General features: G+C 35.6%; 1 protein-coding gene across 1 annotated transcript in view; it reads right to left on the bottom strand.

Moving 5' to 3' along the window:
- The window catches only part of LOC105553858 (vacuolar protein sorting-associated protein 13B-like), a 194,762-nt gene that overhangs the window by 88,525 nt on the left and 83,572 nt on the right, over nucleotides 1–22,665 (bottom strand). The window contains exons 6-8 of the mRNA XM_012000016.1: nucleotides 20,961–21,142; nucleotides 16,380–16,554; nucleotides 10,840–11,108 (exon numbers count right to left, since the gene is read on the bottom strand). Of these exons, the coding sequence (XP_011855406.1) occupies nucleotides 10,840–11,108; nucleotides 16,380–16,554; nucleotides 20,961–21,142 (626 nt within the window). The remainder of the gene's footprint in view (nucleotides 1–10,839; nucleotides 11,109–16,379; nucleotides 16,555–20,960; nucleotides 21,143–22,665) is intronic.

The raw sequence follows: 22,665 nt of genomic DNA, 5'->3' as shown, positions 1-22,665 counted from the left end.
ACTTGCTTCTTATGGATAAATAAAGAAAGTGATTTTTGAAGATGGAATCTACTCGTGGTGAAGATGCTGGGAACATTGTTGAAATGACAATGAATTTAGAATGTTCTGTATATTTAGTCGATAAAGTAGCAGTAGTGTTTGAAAATGACTGACTTCAATTTCAACAGAGGTTCTACTCTGAGGCCAGACACGGTGGCTCACGCATGTATTGCCAGCACTTTGGGAGGCCAAGTCAGGTGGATTACTTGAGGCCAGGAGTTTGACACCAGCCTAGCTAATGTGGTAAAACCCCATCTCTACTGAAAATACAAAAATTAGCCAAGTGTGGTGGTGCATGCCTGTAGTCCCAGCTACTCGGGAGGCTGAGGTGCAAGAATTGCTTGAACCTGGGAGGCAGAGGTTGCAGTCAGCCGAAATCATACCACTACACTCCAGCCTAGGTGACAGAGAGAGACTCCGTCTCAAACAAAAATAGTCCTACTCTGAGTAAAATTCAGTCAAACAGCATCCCATGCTACAGAGAAATCTTCCATGAAAGAGTCAATTAATGTGGCACACTTCACTGCTGTCTTATTTTAAGAAACTGCCTCTGCCACTCCAACCTTTAGCAACCACCACCCTGATCAGATAGCAACCAACAATACTGAGTCAAGACCCTCCACCAGCAAAAAGTTATGACTTGCTAAAAGTACAGATGATTGTTAGCATTTTTTACCAATAAAGTACTTTTAATTAAGGTATGTATAGTGTTTTTAGACATATTGTTGGACACTTAAACTACGGTATTGTGCAAACATAACTTTTTATGCATTGGGCAAAACAAAAAATTTCTGTGACTCGCTTTATTGCTATATTCGCTTTATTGCAATGGCATAGAACCAAATCCACAATATCTCTGAGGTATACCTGTACTAATCTAGATACTAACAAAATAAAAAATTCTTACTCCCCAGATGCTTACAACAAATTATTTATATGTTTCAAAAATTAAATAAATTATTTTTCAAAAGCACTATTTTAAATGCAACATGGTATCCTGGTTTGAATCATGGTACAGAAAAAAGATATCATGAAATTCAATTAATGTTTAAAATTTAACAGTAATGCTTCAATGAAGGTTTCTTAATTTTGACAAATATGCTGTGATAACATAACAATAAGGGAAACTGGGTAAGGATTATAAGGGAACTCTCTACTATCTTTGCATCCTGTCTGTAATTCTAAAATTATTCCAAAAAGAAAAAGTTACTTTTAAAAAACCGTATTCAGCCTGTGTTTGCCGATTATTTACTTCCCCTCATTCTTAGGAAATAGATATATTCATCACTTTTAAATGCAAAGTCAAAGTTCACTTTTTAAAAAAACCAGTATTTAACTTAGGCCCAATAAAAGTTCTTGAACTAAAAGTTACAATTTTAAGCACAGTGACTTCTCTATATTGAGTATCAACTGATTATTCTCATTATTTATAATAAAGCTTTTTATATTTTATATTTTTATGTAATGTAGGCTCCTATTTCTTGGATGTTTCTAGTACTTAAATATACAATGTAGCTATTTTAAAGTACAATTCTGTCATCTAGAATGATTACTGAAGTAAACTTGAATTTTTTTAAATTGATCCCTCTTCAGCTGTCTACAATTATTAGAGAGAAAAAGCAATTAATTGATTAAAAGGACTCCTGCGGTGGCTCACACCTATAATCCCAGCACTTTGGGAGGCCAAGGCAGGCGGATCACGAGGTCAGGAGATCGAGATCATCCTGGCTAACACGGTGAAACCCCATCTCTACTAAAAAAAAAATACAAAAAATTAGCCGGGCGTGGTGGCGGGCGCCTGTAGTCCCCGCTACTCGGGAGGCTGAGGCAGGAGAATGGCGTGAACCCGGGAGGCGGAGCTTGCAGTGAGTCAAGATTGCGCCACTGCACTCCAGCCTGAGCAACAGTGCAAGACTCCGTCTGAAAATAAAAAAAGACTCGAACATTACAAGAACTATTTTAAACATTATTAGAAAAATGCTAGATTTAATTTGGCATGATTTTTGCTGGACTGATATCAACTGTTCGAAATGCTAATGTAGAAACATGATCTTGTTTTCTTAACCAAAATATGAACCAGAAATTAATTCCAAACATTCTTCGAATCCAAGCTGAACAATGAATTCTAATGCTTTCCTCCTTAATATCAAGGTATCTCCCTAAGAGAAAACTTTGAGAAACATAAATGTTCTAAAATTACAAAAAGATGTTGACAAATACTGCCCAAAAAGTCTATAAAAGTTTTATACACAAACGACTATTTTGTTTTGTTGTTGTTTGCTTTTGTTTGTGTTTTTCACACAAGGTCTTCCTCTGTCGCTCCAGCTGCAGTGCAGTAGCAAGATCATGGGTCACTGCAGCCTAAAACCTCCAGGGCTCAAGAAATCCTTCCACTTCAGTTTGCAAAGTAGCTAGGACTACAGGTGCACACTACTGCACCTGGCTATTTTTTTTTAATAAAGATGGGGTCTCACTATGTTGCCCAGATTGGATAAATGCCTATTTTGACTTATTCAGTTGAATATAATTCCTCCCAACAATCAAGTTAACAGAAATGTGTCAGAATAATTTCAAATTTAAAAGTAAACAGGCAAAAATCACCAAAAAGGACAGTACCTAACTTGCAATCCTTGACTTCCCTCAAAAACTTCTACAAAAATAAGTGCTTTATTCTGATCATCTAAAACTGAAAATGTATCTTTTTTTTCTTTTTACAAAATGTCAGACTTTTTTTTTTTTTTTTTAAGGAGACACACTCCTGCTTTGTCACCCAGGCTAGAGTACAGTGGTGCAAACATGGCTCATGGCAGCTCAAACTCCTGGACTCAAGCAATCCTCCCACCTCAGCCTCCTAAGTTGCTAGGATTACAGACAAGTGCCATCATCCCTGCTAATTTATTTATTTATTTTTTGTACACACAGGGTCTCACTATGTTGCCCAGGCTACATATCAGGACTTTTGATGTTAAAAAAACTGACAATATATCCAACAATATTTGTCAACAGTTGCCTTTTTATTTTTTAATATCTTATTTTATTATGCTTTAATTTTGAAGATGAATCCTTATCCCTTTAATTTAATCAATGCTAAATCAGTGAATTCAATTACAAAAATAATTTTTTCAGTAGAATTGAGAATGACGTTAAGATAGTACAGCTAATATACGCATTATCCTTTGCCCAAACTTTAAAAAATTAAATCAATCAAGTTATGACACAAACTTTAGTTGAAACTTATTTTCTATTTTTCAACTTTTGTCATATTAGAAAATACTGAATTATCTTAAGCAGAAAAGTCTTTAATATTTATTTGCAAATTTTTTTTTTTTTTTAGTAGAGACAGGGTTTCACCATATTGGCCAGGCTGTTCTTGAACACTTGACCTCATGATCCGCCCGCCTCAGCTTCCCGAAGTGCTGGGATTATAGGCGTGAGCCACCGCACCCGACTATTGTCAAGTATTTTATAACTTGCCATCTGTTGTAGTTATAAATTGTGTAGCTTTAGTACTAATACAAAGAAAATCTACGCCAAATTTAAAACCATGGTAACAGAAACATTTTTTTTCCCCACTGCTATAACCCCACAATGTAACAAGTTGCCTGGAATAATATCTATACTACTATTTCAAAAGTTTAGCTCATTTCACATGGATTTATCTCCTTTACAAAAACGCAGACATGAAAGAATAAACCCACAAAAAATGAAACTGGAGAAGAAATGAAACCTAAAAAATTAGTCCATAAATTTTTGTAAACTGAAAAGCAGATGAAAAGGTGGGCAGATGTATGGATAATGGATGGATGCACATACTAATTCAAAAAATAAATATTTGTAGAAAATATACCGGGCAATTTCTAAGTGCTGAAGAAACAACAAATCTTTTTTTTTTTTTTTTTTTTTTGAGATAGTATCTTGCTCTGTCATCCAGGCTGGAGTGCGGTGGCACGACATTGGCTCACTGCAACCTCCACCTCCCGGGTTCAAGCAATTCTCCTGCTTCAGCCTCCAGAGTAGCTGGGATTTCAGGCATCCACCACCACACCAGGCTAATTTTTGCATTTTTAGTGGAGACGTGGTTTCACCATGTTGGCCAGGCTGGTCTCAAACTCCTGACCTCATGATCTGCCACCTCAGCCTCCCAAAGTGCTGGGATTACAGGTGTGAGCCATTACGCCCAGCCCAATAAATCTTTTAAAATTACCACTTAATAAGTTTTAGTGTAATATCAAAAGGAATATCCACAATTTTTGAAAAGGCTATTAAAATACCCCTTCCTTTCCAAATAAATATCTATGTGAGGCTAGATGTTCTTCATATACATTAATTAAAACATGTCTTAACAGACTAAATACTGAAGCAGACACGAAAATTCAGCTATCTTCTACTAAGTCAGACATTCAAGATATTTACAAAAATAAAACCAATGCATGTCCCTTCTTAACTTTTAAAATATAGCAATTTTACTTTTACTATAAAATGATATTCACATCAACATATAATAAATTTATTTTAAAATAAATTAATAAATACATATTCTTAAGATTTGTTTTAATTTCTAATACCATAAATATGAGTAGATGTAATCTGAATAAACAAAACGCCTCACAGTTCCCAATAATTTTTAAGAGTGCAAAGGTTTCCTGGAGTCTTGAGATCAAAAAGTTTGAAAACCACTGGTCCATAAGTTGCAATAAAGTTAATGAGAAATGACTGCATCCTAGAGGTACAGCTGATAGAACATGCTGACTGATTAGATGTGGTGGGAGAAGAAAAGATACTGATAAATGTTAAGCCTGAGCAAATTAGTAGATAATGTTGCAATATAATGAAAGGTAAAATAGTGGGGGTGGGGGGTGCACAACTGCAAAGAAAAATCAAGAGTTCTGTTTGTGTTAAGTATCAATCAGATATGAAAGTAGAAATATAAAATAGGCAGTTGAATTCTAGAGCTCAGGGAAAAGTGAAAAGTGGAGACACAAATTTGATAGTCTATCAGCATCTATATCATGATCGAGTTATATCACCTTGGGAGTGTGTAGATAGAAAAGATGAGAGGACCAAAGACCAAGCCCTATATGCCAACATTTAAAGGTCAGACAGAAAAGGAGAAGCACCAAAAACGACTACAAAAAGTCCCTAGTAACCCAGACATAATTTTTTCTTTTCTTTTTCTTTTTTTTTTTTTTTTTTTTTTGAGGCAAGATCTTGCTCTGTCACCCAGGATGGAGTGGCAGTGGCATGATCTCAGCTCAATTCAACCTCCACTCCTCCAGCTCAAGCGATCCTCTCACCTCAGCCTGGTAAGTATCTCATACTACACGCACATGCCATCCTGCTTGGCTAATTTTTGTATTATTCTGTACAGATAGTTTCACCATATTGGCATGGCTGCTCTGGAACTCCTGGGCTCAAGCGATCCGCCTGTCTTGGCCTCCTAAAGTGCTGGGATTACAGGCGTGAGCCACTGTGCCCGGCGATAAAATTTTTAAAGTAAAAGAAGTATATCCCAAAGAAACTCTTCTACATATATATGTCAGAAGATCTGTACCAGAACATTTACATCAGCATTTTTCAAAATATAGCAAAATATATGGAACAGACTGTAAGACCCATCATCCTTCTTTCTTAGACTCATAAATCAATCCCACGTCATTCTACTAGTTGTCTGAAGATTTAATTTTGGATTCAGTCCCACACTACCACTGTCATAATTCCTGGTGATTTCAATATCCAGAGAGATGATCATTCCAAAAGTCTGATTTCTCAGTTTTTTGACCTCCTCTTCTGCATTGATCTTGTCCTCCAGATTATTTTCACCATCACCCTAACTAAAGCAACAGAATATGACCAGAAAATATATACAACCACAATGACTGGTATATCTTCAAATTCATGATCACTTTTGTGTAGTAGGTCCTTAGTGTCCCTAGTGAACATACATATTCAAAGGCAATTACTCCTCATCCTCCCCAAGATGACAATTTTACACCTTCTTCCCCTTCCTCAAAGCTTCTCCTCCTTTCCCATGTTTACTCTGAGTTAAGAGAACTATTTAAAGAAAAAAATAATCAGAAGAGAACTTTCAAAAACCACTACCACCTTTTCTACCAAACCACTTATGTGGGTGCAAGAACACATTGCTTTCTCTCCTGCTATCATGAATGAATGACCTATTGTCCCATTAGAGGTCATCAGACTTTCCACCTCTACAAAAGGTGCCAAGCCCTCTTCTCTTCTCAAGAATATTACGCCAGCAATTCTCCCCCTCTTGCCTATATCAATTTTTTCCTCTCTATTAGATCACTCATATCACCAAACAAATATGCTATAATTACTCCCATCTTTCAAAAAAAAGTCTTTAGCTCCACAACCCCAACCAGCTATTTCCCTATTTCTATGCTCTTTATAACAAAACCATCTTGAAAGAGTTTTCTGTACTCTTCAGCAATTACTCTACTACCATTTGCATTTTTATCTGTCCTTTTTGCATGATAAAATATACACAATAAAATTTATAGATTTAACCACCTGTCAGTATACAATTCAGTGGCATTTAGTACAAAATATTGCATAACTATCCCCACCATATGTTTGCAGAGCTTTTACATCATACTAGGCAGAAACTCTACCTATTAAGCACTAACTCAACTTCCCTGTATCCTACAGCCTCTAGCAATGTCTATTCTACTCTCTGTTTCTGTGATTTTGCCTATTCTAAATACCTCATCTGTGATGGTTAATACTGATTGTCAACTTGATTGGATTGAAGGCTGCAAAGTATTGTTCTTGGGTGTGTCCTGCCAAAGGAGATTAACATTTGAGTCAGTGGACTGGGAGATGCAGACCCACCCTCAATCTGGGTGGGCACCATCTAACCAGCTGGAAGCATGGCTAGGATAAAGCAGGCAGATGAATGTGGAAGGACTAGACTTGCTGAGTCTTCTGGCCTTCATCTTTCTTCTGTGCTGGATGCTTCCTGCCCTTGAACATCAGACTCCAAGTTCTTCAGCTTTTAGACTTTGGGACTTACACCTGTGGTTTGCCAGGGGCTCTCAGGCCTTTGGCCCACACTGAAAGCTGCACTGTCAGCTTCCCTACTTTTGAGGTTTCGGGACTTGGACTGATCCACCACTGGTTTCCTTGCTTCTCAACTTGTAGACATGCCTATCATGGGACTTTACCTTGTGATCGTGTGAGTCAATCTCCTTAATGAACTCCCTTTCATACATACATATAGCCTATTCTGTCTCTCTAGAGAACATCATCTAAGTGGAATCACACAATCTTTGTCCTTTTGTGTCTGGCTAATTTCACTTAGCATAGAACTTTCAAGGTTCATTCATGTTTAGCATGCATCAGAACTTCATTCCTTTTTTCTTTTTTATGATGGAGTTTCACTATTGTTGCCCAGGCTGGAGTGCAATGGCGTGATCTTGGCCCACTGCAACTCTGCCTCCCAGGTTCAAGCGATTCTCCTGCCTCAGCCTCCTGAATAGCTGGGACTACAGGTACCTACCACCATGCCCAGCTTTTTGTATTTTTAGTAGAGACGGGGTTTCACCATGTTGGCCAGGCTGGTCTTGAACTCCTGACCTCATGATCCACCCACCTCAGCCTCCCGAAGTGCTGGGATTACAGGCATGAGCCACCACACCTGGTCAAAATTTCATTTTTTTATGGCTGAATATTATTTCACTGTATGTATATACCATAATTTGTTTATTCATTCATCCACTGATGAACATTTGGATTGTTTCCATTTTGGGAGATCACTGAATAGAGTTACCATGAACATTTATGTACATCAATCTGTTTGAATACTAGTTTTTTATTCTTTTGAGTACATACCTAGAAATAAAATGGCTAGATTATATGGTAATTCTACATTTAATTTTTTGTGGAACCACCAAACTATATTCCACAGCAGATGCACTATTTTACATTTCTACCAGTCTTCCCATTCACTTTTAACCAACTCCAACTAAGATTCCAACAGTGTCATATCACTGCTCAGCTCAAAATCACCAGTAATTTCCACACTGTCAAATCCAAGGATCCATTCTTACAAATAATCTATTCCCTCCTCTTTAAAACATTTATGGCACTTACCTTCCAGTCTCTTGGTTTTCTGCCTACAATATTGATCACTTATTCTCAGCTTCCTTTGCTATTTCTTCCTCATCTTTCCAATTTCTTACCATCACAGTGCCCCGGAGCTTGGCTCTAGAACCTCTTTTTTCTGTTCTACACTAATTTCAGTTTTAATAAAATTATGACTATCAAATATATGCATCTAGGCAAATTTCTAACCTGAATTCTAGATTCATATATCCAACTGTCCACTGAATTACTCTACTTAAATATACAGCAGGCATCTTAAACATACCCAAAACTAAATTCCTCATCTTCATCTCAAATATAGTCTTCTCCTAATCCCAGTCATCTCAAAATGTCAGAGCTTAACTCTTCTAGTTGTTCAAAAGCCATCCTTGGATCATCTTTTTTTTTTTTCATTCATGTCTCATAATAAAATCTGTCAGGAAATTCTGCCTATTTGACCTTCAAAACACATCCAAAACACAATCACTTTTCATCACCTCCACTTGCTATCACCCTAGTCCAAGTCATTACCATCTCCTGCTTGAAAATTGCATTCCTATCTATTTCTTTTCCTTACTTTTGCTTCCAACACAGCAGCCACAGTGATCCAGATTAAAATATAACCCAGATCATCATATAATTCTTCTAAAAACTGGTCAAATACTGTTTATCTCACTTGGAATAAAAGACAAAGTCCCAAAAATGATCTACACAGTTTACAACTTAGGAACCACTCCAAACCTCATCACCCCTCTTATCTTTCATACCACATTCATTTACAATATCTCATGACACTGTTGGCTTCCTTGCGGTTCCTTGAACTATGGTGCCTTTACATTTGTTATTACTGGAAGGTTCATTCTCAGATATTAATAAGGCTTCCTCTTTCGCAAGTCTTTGCTTTAATATTCCCTTCATAATAAGGCCTTCCCTGATGATCCCATTTTAAACTGCATAATTTCCCCTCTAGTGAAAGCACTCACTATTCCTCTTCCCACTTGATTTTTTTTTTTTTTTTGAGACAGAGTTTCACTCTTGTTGCCCAGGCTGGAGTGCAATGGCACGATCTCGGCTCACCACAACCTCCACCTCCCGGGTTCAAGCAATTCTCCTGCCTCAGCCTCCCGAGTAGCTGGGATTACAGCATGATAGCATGCACCATCACACTCAGCTAACCGGCTAATTTTTTTTTTTAGTAGAGATAGGGTTTCTCCATGTTGGTCCGACTGATCTCGAATTCCAGATCTCAGGTGATCTGGCCACCTCGGCCTCCCAAAGTGCTGGGATTACAGGCGTGAGCCACCGCACCAGGCCCCCACTTGATTTTTCTACATAACCTTTATATTCAATGAACACAATATATATGTTATTTGTTTATAATATCAACTTAAGTTTGAAGAAGCAGGAATTTATATCTGTTCACTCTGGTATCTCTGGAGACAAAACAATGCCTAGACACAGCTGGCACCGAGAATATTTGTTGAATGAATTAAGATATTACTCGGGACTATTACAGGCATGGTAATAGTATTATAAAAGTCCACGAAACAAATAACTCAAAAATTAGGTTTGGGTTATATGTGAGAGGAACAGAAGGTAAAATATGATCAAAGAAGAATACATGGGGGATCAAAGCTACTAGCAATTTTATATTTCTTTTGGCTGAGATGCAGGGGGACTGGGATTACAGGTGCGAGCCACCGTGCATGGCATAATTTTGTATTTCTTCAAGTAAAAGGGTATTTACTTTATTATTCTTTGACCTGGACATACACATATTTGTATATATTATATATATTTTTGTATAGATGAGAATAGATATTTTACATGCATTATTTTAATGGAAGAAGTCGTCAAATTATGTTAAATACTGCTGGAAAAATAGCTAGAAGAGGACCTAGTTAACAAATTTGTCCTTAAAAGCGAAACAAATGAGGAAAGAGATAATTATATATAAATAATCCTTTAAAAACAAAAATTTGTTATGAGGCTGGGCATGATGGCTAACACCTGTAATCCTAGCACATTGGGAGGCCAAAGGGGGAAAAACGCTTGAGCCTAGGAGTGAGACCAGCCTGGGCAACATGGCAAAACCCCATCTCTACAAAATATTTTTAAAAAGAAAAAAAAAATTAGCTGGGCACAGTGGCACATGCCTGTAGTCCCAGCTGCTCGGGAGGCTGAGGTGAGAGGATGTCTTGAGCCCGAGAGGCAGAGGTTGCAATGAGCTGTGATTGCACCACTGCACGCCAGCCTAGGCCAGACCCTGTCTCAAAAAAAAAAAAAAAAAAAAGAGAGAGAGACAGAGATTGTTATGATTGTTACGAAGGCAAGCACAGAAATGAAACCGTACCTGATGGGTAAAAGAATTCAAGGGAAAATTTTTGCTGTTCCTTTCTTTTTTAAAGACAATATTAAGGCATGTTTGTACACCAAGTGAATGATTCAATAGGGAAAAAACTATCCATGAAGCTAATAAAAAAGAAATGTGGAGAAGGCCCTAAGAAGACAGGAAGGGATCAAAATTCAAAGATTTCAAGAGGAGGAGCCATGTAATTTTATGAAGTAAGAACTGTTAGACTCTATCTCACATCTACTGAATGCAAAACAAACTTGAATGAAGCTAGAATTGTACTAACAATCCAAATTTAAGTATTAAAGTTGCTACAGATATAAACAGCAAGAGAAAAGACCTACTTTGAAAGTTACCGTTGCCTTTGTGCAATAAAATCCTATAGAAACAATAGGATCCTTCAAAGCCTGTGCTTTTTGCTGATGCGTGGTTGATGCAGGATCATTCCCAACAAAGTCTTCCTCGCCATCGTCATAACTCACAATTGCAGGCACAAAGGACCAGGCCCATGATACCCATCCCTGTGGCTGCTCCTCATCTTGCTGTGAATATAACTCTTGACCTTTATACTGAGTAGGATATTGCATATCTATTCTTGTTTCATCTTCAGAACCTATCAATTAAAATTAAGTCACTTTAAATAAGTCAAAAGAATTTAACTAAGAAAATAGAAATACACATCCTTCACAATTTTTTCCCATATCCTTCTATTATAAGATATAAACAAATGATACATTGATGATTATTATTTGAAACCAATAATTTAGCATTATGACTCTCAAGTTTCTGTATGTTGTACTGTATCAATCTCCTTTAGTAGGTTATGGTTAATGTGATATGGAAAGTAGCTTATCAACTGCACATAACTTTTAACTGTATTTGATAAAGACAAAGAATAAATTAATTATTTAACGTCGCTCATGATGTTTTAAACCAACAACAAAAAACCTACCTCTCAAAAATAAGGCTGATATATTGAAAAACTGACTTTCCTCAGAAACGTAATACCACAAAGATCCAAGAAATATTCTTCATTTCCTGATGCACCCATGGAGGAAAAAAAAATGGAAAGTGCTTCTAGGCAAAATGTACCCCTGCCCAAACAAGAATTATCCCAAAGATGAAAGCAAACATTACAATAAAATGACTTTTATATGTAGCTAAGAAAAATAATAATGTTGGGGCCTCTTTCTTACTAGCAAGTAAGATATTATATACCTTTCCTGTTGTACAGATGAAAAAATTATAGGGAAGAAATTTTATTTGGTTACAAATTGGCAGACCAAAGATTTAGATTCCAACCACTCTTTAATTTATGCCACCTTTGTAAAGACAAACTCCATCAAAGTCCCTTAATATTATTCTAGCTATATAAACAAAAGAGGCATCATGAAATTTAGAAAAAAAAAAATTACTTTTTAAAAATTTCACAGGGACCAGGAACAGTGACTAGCACCTGTAATCCCAGAACTTTGGGAGGCCGAGATGGGCAGATCACCTGAGCTCAGGAGTTCGAGACCAGCCTCAGCAACATGACGAAACCCTGTCCCTACTAAAAGTACAAAAAACTGTCCAGGTGTAAAATTCATAGGGGCCAGGATCAGTGACATACACCTGTAATCCCAGCACTTTGGGAGGCCAAAGTGGGCAGATCACCTGAGCTCAGGAGTTCAAGACCAGCCTGGGCAACACGGTGAAACCCTATCCCTACTAAAAAAACAAAAAAAATTGTCTGGGTGTAGTAGTGTGCACCCATTATGGTCACAGCAACTTGGGGGGCTGAGGTGGCACGAGAATCACTTGAAGCCAGGAGGCAAGCATTGCAGTGAGCCATGATCATACCACTGCACTGCAGCCTGGGTGACAGAGCAAGACCCTAGACCCTGTCTAAAAAAAAAAAAAAAATACACCATAGGAAAAGTAGTCTCCAGCAGATTCACTCATATCTACTCTCCATTGATAAATCTATAAATACACATACTCTTTTAAATCTTTAAATAACATCCTTACAGGTTTTCTTATTGAAAAAGCTTTAAAACTTTTTAAACTCTTATGACAGGAGACTCTTGGAACATTCTACATTTACAGGTTATGAATGTTTGCCTTCTTTCACCTGAGAAGGAAAAGGCTTAATAAGAATTAACTAGAGTAACTAAAATAATAGTACCAAGACACTTTAGCCATTGTAGTTCAGAATAAGTTTTATATAAGTTGCAAACCCTGTTGGGCCCACTGGCTCATTCCTATAATCCCAGCACTTTGGGAGCCCGAGACGGCAGAATCACATGAAGCCAGGAGTTCAAGAACAGCCTGCTACAACAAAGTGAGACCCCCAAACCTCGACAAAAATTAAAAAAAAAAAAACATTTATCAGCCACACTCAGTGTCATGCACCTGTAGTCCCAGCCACTCAGGAGGTTGAGGCTGGAGGATTGCTTGAGCCCAGGAGTTCAAGGCTGCAGTGAGCTATGATCATGCCATCATACTCCAGCCTGGGCAAGAGTGAGACTATGTAAATAAACAAATAATAAATACATAAAGTAAAATAAAATTTTAAAAAGACACAAAAAAGCTTTAAATGGACAAATATTTAACACATACTTCACAAAGGTAGATAAAGGCCTATAATCACATTAAAAATTCAAAATAATTAGCCATCAAAAAATGCAAATTAAAAAACCATAAGATACCACAACACACTCATCCCAATGGCAAAAAAGTGAAAAAATACACCATTGAATGTTAGCAAGGATGTAGGCCAACTGCAACTCTTACACATTGTTGATAGGAATATAAAATGGTACAACCACATTGGAAAAAGTTATGGAAGTTTCTTTGAAAAATAAACATATAATTCTACTCTTAAGTATTTACCCAAAAGAAAGAATAGCACATGTCTACGTGAAATTTGTACAAAAATATCTATGAAAGTTTTATTTATAATAGCCAAAAACGAAAAACAGCCCAAGTGTCCATCAACAACTGAATGGTAAAATAAACTATAGTATATTAACATGGTATATTCATACAATGTATCTAGCAATGAAAAGGAAAGAACGACTGCTATATGCAACAACATAGATAAATACCAAACACACTATGCTTAATGAAAGAAACCTTTATACATACTGTTTCCATTTATATGAAATTCTAGAATCAGCAAAACTAAATCTATAGTTTTAAGGAACTTCAGAATAGTGTTTTCTCGCGGGGAGGCAGGCAGGTGAAAGGGGGATGACTAGAAAGGGGTATAAGAAACTATCTCAGCTGTAAATGACCTATATCTTGATGAGTGTTTTGCATCACACAGGTGTATGTATTTCTCAAACTCACTGAATTTTACTTTGGAGATTTAACTTCCAAAAAAAACTAAAATCACCCACTTAGTAGAAACTCTATATAACAACAGACAGCTGAGGGTTAGGGGTGACGTGTACCAATGTTTGTAACTTAACTTGAAAGGCATCAAAAACAATCATTGTATTGATAAATAGAGAAAGGGATGTTAGATGAACCGATATGTGATGAAGCAAATGTAACAGAATATCAATAGTAGACTCTAGATGATACGTATGTGAGTGTTCACCTTATAATAACTCTTACAGCTTTTCCATATATTTGAAATTTGTCATGTTGGAAAAAAATAAAATAAGTATCCTCTACATGCTATGTTTGCTCCAGGTATAAGACACTGTTTCTGTCTCAGAAGTGCATTGTCTAACAAAAATTTACCCTCTAGTGTGAAATAAAGGTACGTTTTATATCTATGTACTCTGATTCATGTTGTTCTCCATGCTTTAAGGTAGTAAGATTTTTTAATGAGATAAAGTTTAAATAGCATAAAATTCAACATTTAAAGGTATACAATTCAGTGGGATTTTTTTAATAGTCACAAGTTCTGCTCCCATCACCACTATCTAATTTTAGAACATTTTCATCATTCCAAAAAGCAGCCTACTTATTTGCAGTCATTCTCTCCTCCCCTCAAATCCTGGTTACTAATCTACTTCCTGCCTCTACAGAACTGCCTATTCTGAACATTTCTAATGGAATCATAGCACATGTGTTATCTTTTGACTGGCTGCTTTCACTTAAGATAACGCTTTCAAGGTTCATCCATGCTGAAGCCTATATCAGTATTTCATTTTTTTGTATAGCTAAATAATACTCCAATGTATGAATATACCATAATTTGATAATCCATTCATCAGCTGATAGATATTTCAACTGTGTCCAGTTTTTGGCTACTAGGAACATGTTACCATGAACATTTCATATATAAGTTTTTACATGGACATATGTTATCATTTCTCTTGATATATACGTAGGAATGGAATTGCTGGGTCAATATGGTAACTCTATATTTCACGTTTTGAAGAACTGCCATATTGTTTTCCAAAGCAACTATATACCATTTTACACTCCCAACAACAACTTACATGAGTTCCAATTTCTCCACATCCTCACCAATACCTGTTATTTTGTATTTTTTTTTATTATAGTCATCTAGTACCTGTGAAGTGGTATGTCATTGAGGTTTTGATTTGCTTGTTTGCTATTTGTTTATCTTCTTTGGAGAAATGTCTGTTTGCCCATTTTTAATTGGTTTATTTGCTCCTAAGTTTTAAATGCCCTTCTCTTAGGGCCTTATCTATGGAAATTAATCATCTTAAAACTTTCTGAGTCTCAGGCCCTATACCAAGTTGAAATCAGTCATTCCTTTCATCTTTCTACATCAGATCATTCATGATATTTATCAAACTTTCTGCCATTCTACCATACATCATACTTAACTAACTACTGACACATCTATCTGTCCCATTTTATCTTAAAATTCTAAGGGAAAGAAATACATCAAAATGATCTCTGTATTTTCCCACATTACATATCCTTCAATGAAGTTTACATTTCATTAATTAACAGCACTAAAATAATTTAATTTTACTTAAGTGAAGTTTTGCAGAAAAATTACCAATACTATTATGTAGTAGGAAATTTTGAGGTTATACTACTTCAACTTTTATCAAATGTATATCCCGAGTCAAGCATGGTGGCTCATGCCTGTAATCCCAGCACTTTGTGATGCTGAGGTGGGCAGATCACTTACGCCTAGGAGTTTGAGACCACCCCGGGCAACACAGCAAAACCTGTCTCTACAAAAAATGCAAAAATTAGTCAGGCATGGTGGCGCGTGCCTGCAGCCCTAACTACTAGGGAGGCTGTGGTAGAAGGATCACCTGAGCCTGGGAGGTCGAGGTTGCAGTGACCCATGATCGTGCCACTGCACTCCAGCCTGGGTGCCAGAGCAAAACCCTGTCTCATTCATAAATAAATAAGTAGTACATTCTGAACACTTATATTTATTAGAAATATATAAGTTATTTTTAGCATATAGGAAAAAATCAGAATGTTATCCAGCATGTAGATAAACCTAAAGTAGTGTAGGCCGGGTGCAGTGGCTCGTATACAGCACTTCAGGAGGCCAAGGCGGGCAGATCACAAGGTAAGGAGTTTGAGACTAGCCTGGCCAATATGGTGAAACCCCATATCTACTAAAAAAATACAAAAATGAGGCAGGCGTGGTGGTGCATGTCTGTAATCCCAGCTACTTGGGAGGCTGAGGCAAGAGAACTGCCTGAACCTGAGAGGCAGAGGTTGCAGTGAGCCATGATTGCACCACGGCACTGCAGCCCAGGCAACGGAACTAGTCTCCGTCTCAAAACAAAACAAAAAAATTAAAATAGTGTAAAACAACCAAAAAACAATCAGCCCATCTCATTAGAATACAGTAAAACTCAATCTAATACATTTTTTAAAGTTTCTCAATGGTAAAATGTAAGAATAGTCTTAAAGTTTTTGTTTAATAAAGTTTTACATTAGTTACCTGTAATGTTTCCTAGCATATCTTTATTATGACAAGTAGGGTCCTCTATTTCGCCTTCTTTAAAACTGCCTATTTCTCCGTAGTAAAGAGCAATTCCAAGTTGCATTATACGAATAAACATAGGCAGTTGTTGATCTGTGATAGAAAGTTTCAAACTTTCTACTAAAGTATGAATCTGCATTTTGAAAAAGACAAAAACACCAACAAACGCATGTTTAAAAAGAGTACCTTTTACGTAAAGGAATGTTTTAAGGTCTTCAAATGGCCTAACACAAAAGAAATGCTCCAAACATTTTAATACTTAAATCAAAACGATACTCTAAGATCTTAGGAATTAAGTAGATTTTGCTATGATGATCAATACACGTTAGCTAGAAACTATATTAAACCAAATGATGTACATACAAATAGAATTAATAGTGAGAAGGTATAATCACATTAGATTTCCAGATTACTGTTCCAGAAACAAAGTTAGTTATGTAACCAAATAGCTACTCTATAACATTAAGAGAATAACAGTACTACCCCCAAAAAACAGAACAATCTGTCAAAACCAAGAATAATAAAAATTTTATGTCATTTTAGTGAAACTCTAATCATTCTTTCCAGGTTTATTAACCATAAATAATACATACATCTAAAACCATGTGTTAACTGGGGAAAAGACTAATATTACAACTATGAAAGTATGTAAATAATAAAAATTTTTGTCAAATATGGAAAAACAAGTGAAATGTATGTTGAAAAACGTTTTTCAAATTTTAAATAAGATTTAAATAACAAAAGTTTTTCAAATTGTAAAGATTTAAATGACATAAAATGTATTCAACTGATAAAATGAAACAATTATAACAAAGAAATAAGATTAACTACTAGCAAATAGGATATACAGCAATCAAAGTTCTCCTTAAAGAAAGAGACATCAATGGAATATAAACACAGCTTCGGTGTAATGGTTTCCTGCTGTTATCGAAATATGGAGTAAAACCAATTAAGCCATAAAGTCCAGTCTCTTAGCAGGTTTATTTTGACTAATGTATTTGAGTGTCTATGAAAGATGAAGTAGTAGTAATGGCAATCATCGTATTTTTAGGGCTTAAAGCACATAAAAAAGTTCATGTTAAGGGGGAGAAAACTGTATGGGGGGACTGTGAAATACTATATTTCAAATATAAGCACAAGTTTTTAAAAACTGACCTAATAATCATACACTGAATAAACAATGAAGAGGTAAGAAAATGGGGAATGAATGGGGGAGGTGAGCAGGAAAGGAGTATGCACATCTGCTAAAGTTTCCTTAATTTGAAATTTCTCTGCCATATTCTTTTAAATCTTGTATTGCACCAATAGCACTGGAGATAAGCAGTCAGCAAAACCAACAACAAAGAATCTGTCTTAAGTGTCTTTCTAAAAACTCCTTAAAACGAGTAAGATTAATAGTCAATAGGAAAATGGATAAAGAACCTGAACTGAGAATACAAAGAACAAATGACCAGTGAATGTGTTTTCAAAAATCTAACTTCAGTAATAAACAGCAATTAAATTACATATCATTTGTTGTTCAACAAGTTGGCAATTTTTAAAATATGATCATATTTAAGGATAACAAGAGTATGATGTAGGCACTCCCCCTAATGTTCATGGGAGTATAACCTGGCTAAATCTTTCTGGAAACAATTTGGCAATACAGATCACAGGTCTTAAAAAACAGATATTTGCAATTATACAAATCTTTCCTAAGGAATTACTCAGGAAATGTGGTCAAAGATCTATGCACAGAATTTCACTGCTCTGAGAAACTGCAAAGTAAATTTCTAAAAACAGGAGAAACGTTAAATAAATTACGCACCCATAGGATCTGTATCTCATAAACGTCAAATCACCAGAACATATTTATTTCACACAAAAAAATGGAAAATTATAAAAAGCCAACCCAAAATATAAATGCATTCAAAATAAACATATATGAAAGATTTGAAAAGAAACAGAGGGGCCAGGCACGGTGATTCATGCCTGTAATCCCAGCACTTTGGGAGGCCGAGCCAGGGGGATCACGCATGAGGTCAGGAGCTCAAGACCAGCCTGATCAACAGGGCAAAACCCCGTCTCTACTAAAAATACAAAAATTAGCCAGGCCTGGTGGACGGCACCTGTAATCCCTGCTACTCGGGAGACTGAGGCAGGAGAATTGTTTGAACCCAGGAGGCAGAGGTTGCAGTGAGCTGAGATCATGCCATTGCACTCCAGCCTGGGCAACAAGAACAAGACTTTGTCTCAAAAAAAAAAAAAAGAAAAGAAAGAAAAGAAATAGAGTATCCGCAACATTTTGAGAAACCTCTGTTAGTGACGTAATTAATGAGGTCGACCATATCTATTTAATACATATTCCCTAGGATTAGGAGTTGGAAGGATGATGGGTCTAACCCAGAATGGCAAATCTCAACATTACAATAGTATTAACAAAAAACTCAGGCAGGCATGGTGGTTCATGCCAGGATTCCCAGCACTTTGGGAGGCGTAGACAGGAGAATTACTTGAAGCTAGGAGGTTCAAGACCAGCCTGAGCTGCAGAGTGAGACTCCGTCTCTACAAAAAACAATTTAAAATGAGCCAGGGATAGAGACATGCACCTATAGTTCTAGCTACTTGAGAGCCTGAGGCAGAAGGATCGCGTGAGCCCAGGAGTTCAAGGTTACAGTGAAGTATGATTGTGCCACTGCACTCCAGCCTGGGTGACAGGGAGCCTCGAAGGTAAAGAAAAAAGGAAAGAGGAAAAAGGAGAGAGAGCAGAGGGGTGGGGAGAGAAAGGGAGGAGAAGGGAGGGAGAAAGGAGGGAATTAAAAAGAGAGAGAAAAGAAAAGAAGAAAGAAATAAAACCTCAAAAATTGATTTCAGTTGAGCATAAAACATTGATATCACATATTTGGCAACTATTATACACGTTTATTTATGTTAAGGGACTTTTTCAGTGAAATGTCATGGCTAATCAGTTGTGAGAACACAAACTTACTTATATGCCAACACTAAGTTTTTTCTCATCTATTTTTATCTTCCTCTAATATAACCACATCCCAGAACAGACTATTACATATGCACTAATGATCAAAAAGAGTATTTTATATAGTAAACGTACATATATCCATTACTTGCTTTCAATGTATCTTGAATTTACCTTCACATTCCCCAACTTTACTAGAAAACCCAAGGCTAAAGAAAGTAAGCCCATTTCCCTGACATAGAGCCATCAATATTATTAAGTTAATTCTTTTCCATGTTTATCTTTGCCAAAGAAGCTAATTCAAATATAGAAGGAAAAAGTAACAGAATATAAACAAACCAATATGCATTATACACTGTGTGGAAAAAAGTAAAACACAGGTGACTGAGCACTACCAAGAAAAAAAATGTAGATTTTACATATTAAGTACAGTAAGGCTACATAAAATAGAAAAAATTATATTTTAAATAAAATATAATGTAACAAAAACAAACCTAGTTTTTATACAGCCATACCCAAACAGAAACAGTAGTCAATACCAGTGTTCAGACACCTAAGTCCAGCCCTTCCATCACAGAACTTTGACAGTCAGTGGCAAGTAATTCAACAATAAACATTTATTCCACATTAAAACCTAGTTAACGGATCAGAAGTCATCGAATTCTTTTTCCAAGATACAGTGATAGGCAGACAAACAATATTCAGAAAACTTAAATAAGACAACAATATTTATGCTTAGATACTAACCACATACATCGAAAACATACATTACATTGGAGAGAAAATTTTCACAGGTATCAAAAGACATGTCCTGTGCTCACTTAGAAATGGAAGCTAAATCTTTGGTATACATGGACATAAAGATGGGAACAACAGACAGTGTGGACTCTAAAAGGAAGGAAGGAGGGAGAGAGAATAAGCGCTGAAAAACTTCCTATTGGGTACTATGTTCACTATCTGGGTGATGGTATCAATGGGAGCCCAAACCTAAGCATCGTACAATATACCCTTATAACAAATCCCTTAATCTTAAATAAAAATGGAAATAAAAAATAAAAAGACATGTCCTGAATAACTCCCTAAGATTTTAATTACATTTTAAAAATCATAAATCAAAAGCTAAAACTTCTTGAACCAATGAACTAAAATATTGGGTTAGTATATCAAGCTTTACAAAGTCACCTAGTAAAGAGAAGAAAAAGTATAGATAGCAGATCATGCTGAACAGATTATAAGAACTGAAATACAGAATACTGATATGCAGTCCATTGTGGGTATAAATATACCCTTTAATATTATTTCCTCTATCTACTTGAAGAGAGAAACACTAATAAACAGCTGGACAAACTAAAAAAATAAAATTACAGAGAAAAGTTGTCTCTAAACTCTACTAGAATATATCATACAGAAATGTATAAATACAACATAAAAATCATAAACAGAAATAAAATTTTTATAAAAACAAATGGCACACATATTTATAAGGTTAATTTCCTCATTTGTTAATAATGATTATCATCCACAAGAGTCAATAAACAAAATAAAGACATGCAACTTAACTACAAAAAAAAAGAGATACCTACTTTAATAACAGATGGCATCTTGGAATTTAGGTTATCATATGTAAAATGAAGACGAGTTCTGAAGGAACATTTATACAATAAAGGATCCTGGTAAAATTCTATTTTACCACTGGCATTCCGTTTATCAAGACAAACTGTACAGTCAGAAAAATTGATAACCTTTCTCAGCACCAAATCAGTTGCTAAAAAGGAAAGAAAACATTTTAAGTAAAAAGGAAAATGAGCAAGGGAAAGGCAACCATTATTTATTAGTATAAATAGTAATAAAACTAATAACAGAAAATAAGATTCATGGAGCGTTTAATACATAATGCCAGACCATATGCAATGAACTTTTCATTTTATTATACAATTTAAATCTTCCAACAACTTTATGAAATAGGCACAATTCTCCCCATTTTATACGTAAAGAATCAGAGACCTAATTAGCTTACCCCCAATCTGCATGACACATTAACTACAAATTATTTTTAATTATGAAAAATTTCACTACAGTTCTCTTACACAATGAGATAATAAAATTCTTAAGAATCCATACTAAAGATAATTTTTTGAAGAAGTCATTCACTTAACATTCATTTTATATTAAAAAACTCACTGCTACTCTAAACTTGCACTATCCAATATGGTAGCCACCAGCCATATGTGGCTATTTAAAATTAAAATTATATAAAAATAAAAATTCAGGTCCTTGGTTGCACTAGCTATATCTCAAGTGCTCAACAGCCACATGTGGCTAGTGGCTACCATATTGGAGAGAGAAGATAAAAAATACTTGTATTATGACAGAAAGGTCTAGTGGAAAATACCACATTAATAAAGAAATCACCAATAACAGTCTAGAGTATATTTTCAAAGGAATAAAAATAAAACAGTTGATGGTAAAGTATAAAAGTATGAAATGAAGCCTTTAGCAAATCAATAATTTATTTCTTAACTGATAAGCAATTCCTAGGTAAATATCAGGCCCAAATCTACTTGCCTAGTGATTTTAAGTTAGCCATGGGAATTTAAAAAACAATAAAATGTGTTTAGTTCGGGTTACAACACTATTTCTGAGTATATCCTGGTAACTTCTAATTAATTCAACATTTTATTTTTTAAGTTTTTAAAAAGTAGAAATTAAAGAAGATGTGTCTAAATAGTATTATTTGCGGATAAATTTCAAAGTTGTCTGTTACTTGAAAAAAATATATGACTACCATATTTCAAATGTACATATTATATGAATAATGATTTAGTTACTAATATTATATGTGTACACAAATTAAGAAATTACAATAGTAGGACTAGAAATGAGAAAAAAAAACATAAGATATCCTGTAGGTGTTTCCTTCCCTCTCTTTATGATAACAATTATCATTTTCTGAGTATTTGCTATTACTCAGATACTACACTAAGTCTTTTACATCTCTTATCTGACAATATTTATAAGGTCCTGTTAAAAAATGTGAAAACTGAGGCACAGTGGTAATAGTTTGTCTACTGTTATACAGTTTATAAAGATTAGAGCTGTAATTCAAACTCTGGCAACCGTACTGCAGAGCTCATGTTCTCATCTACTGTGCTATAAAGAACGTAAGCTATTCAGTCCAGGCATGATGGTTCACACCTATAATCCCAGCATTTTGGGAAGTGGAGGCAGATTGCTTGAGGCCAGGAGTTCAAAATCAGCCTGGGCAAAGTGGTGAAACCCCATCTCTAC

This window comes from Mandrillus leucophaeus, unplaced genomic scaffold (assembly GCF_000951045.1).
Source record: "Mandrillus leucophaeus isolate KB7577 unplaced genomic scaffold, Mleu.le_1.0 Scaffold611, whole genome shotgun sequence".
NCBI lineage: Eukaryota > Metazoa > Chordata > Mammalia > Primates > Cercopithecidae > Mandrillus > Mandrillus leucophaeus.
The sequence above is the reverse complement of the archived record's forward strand: the minus strand, read 5'-3'. Positions and strand labels throughout refer to the sequence as shown.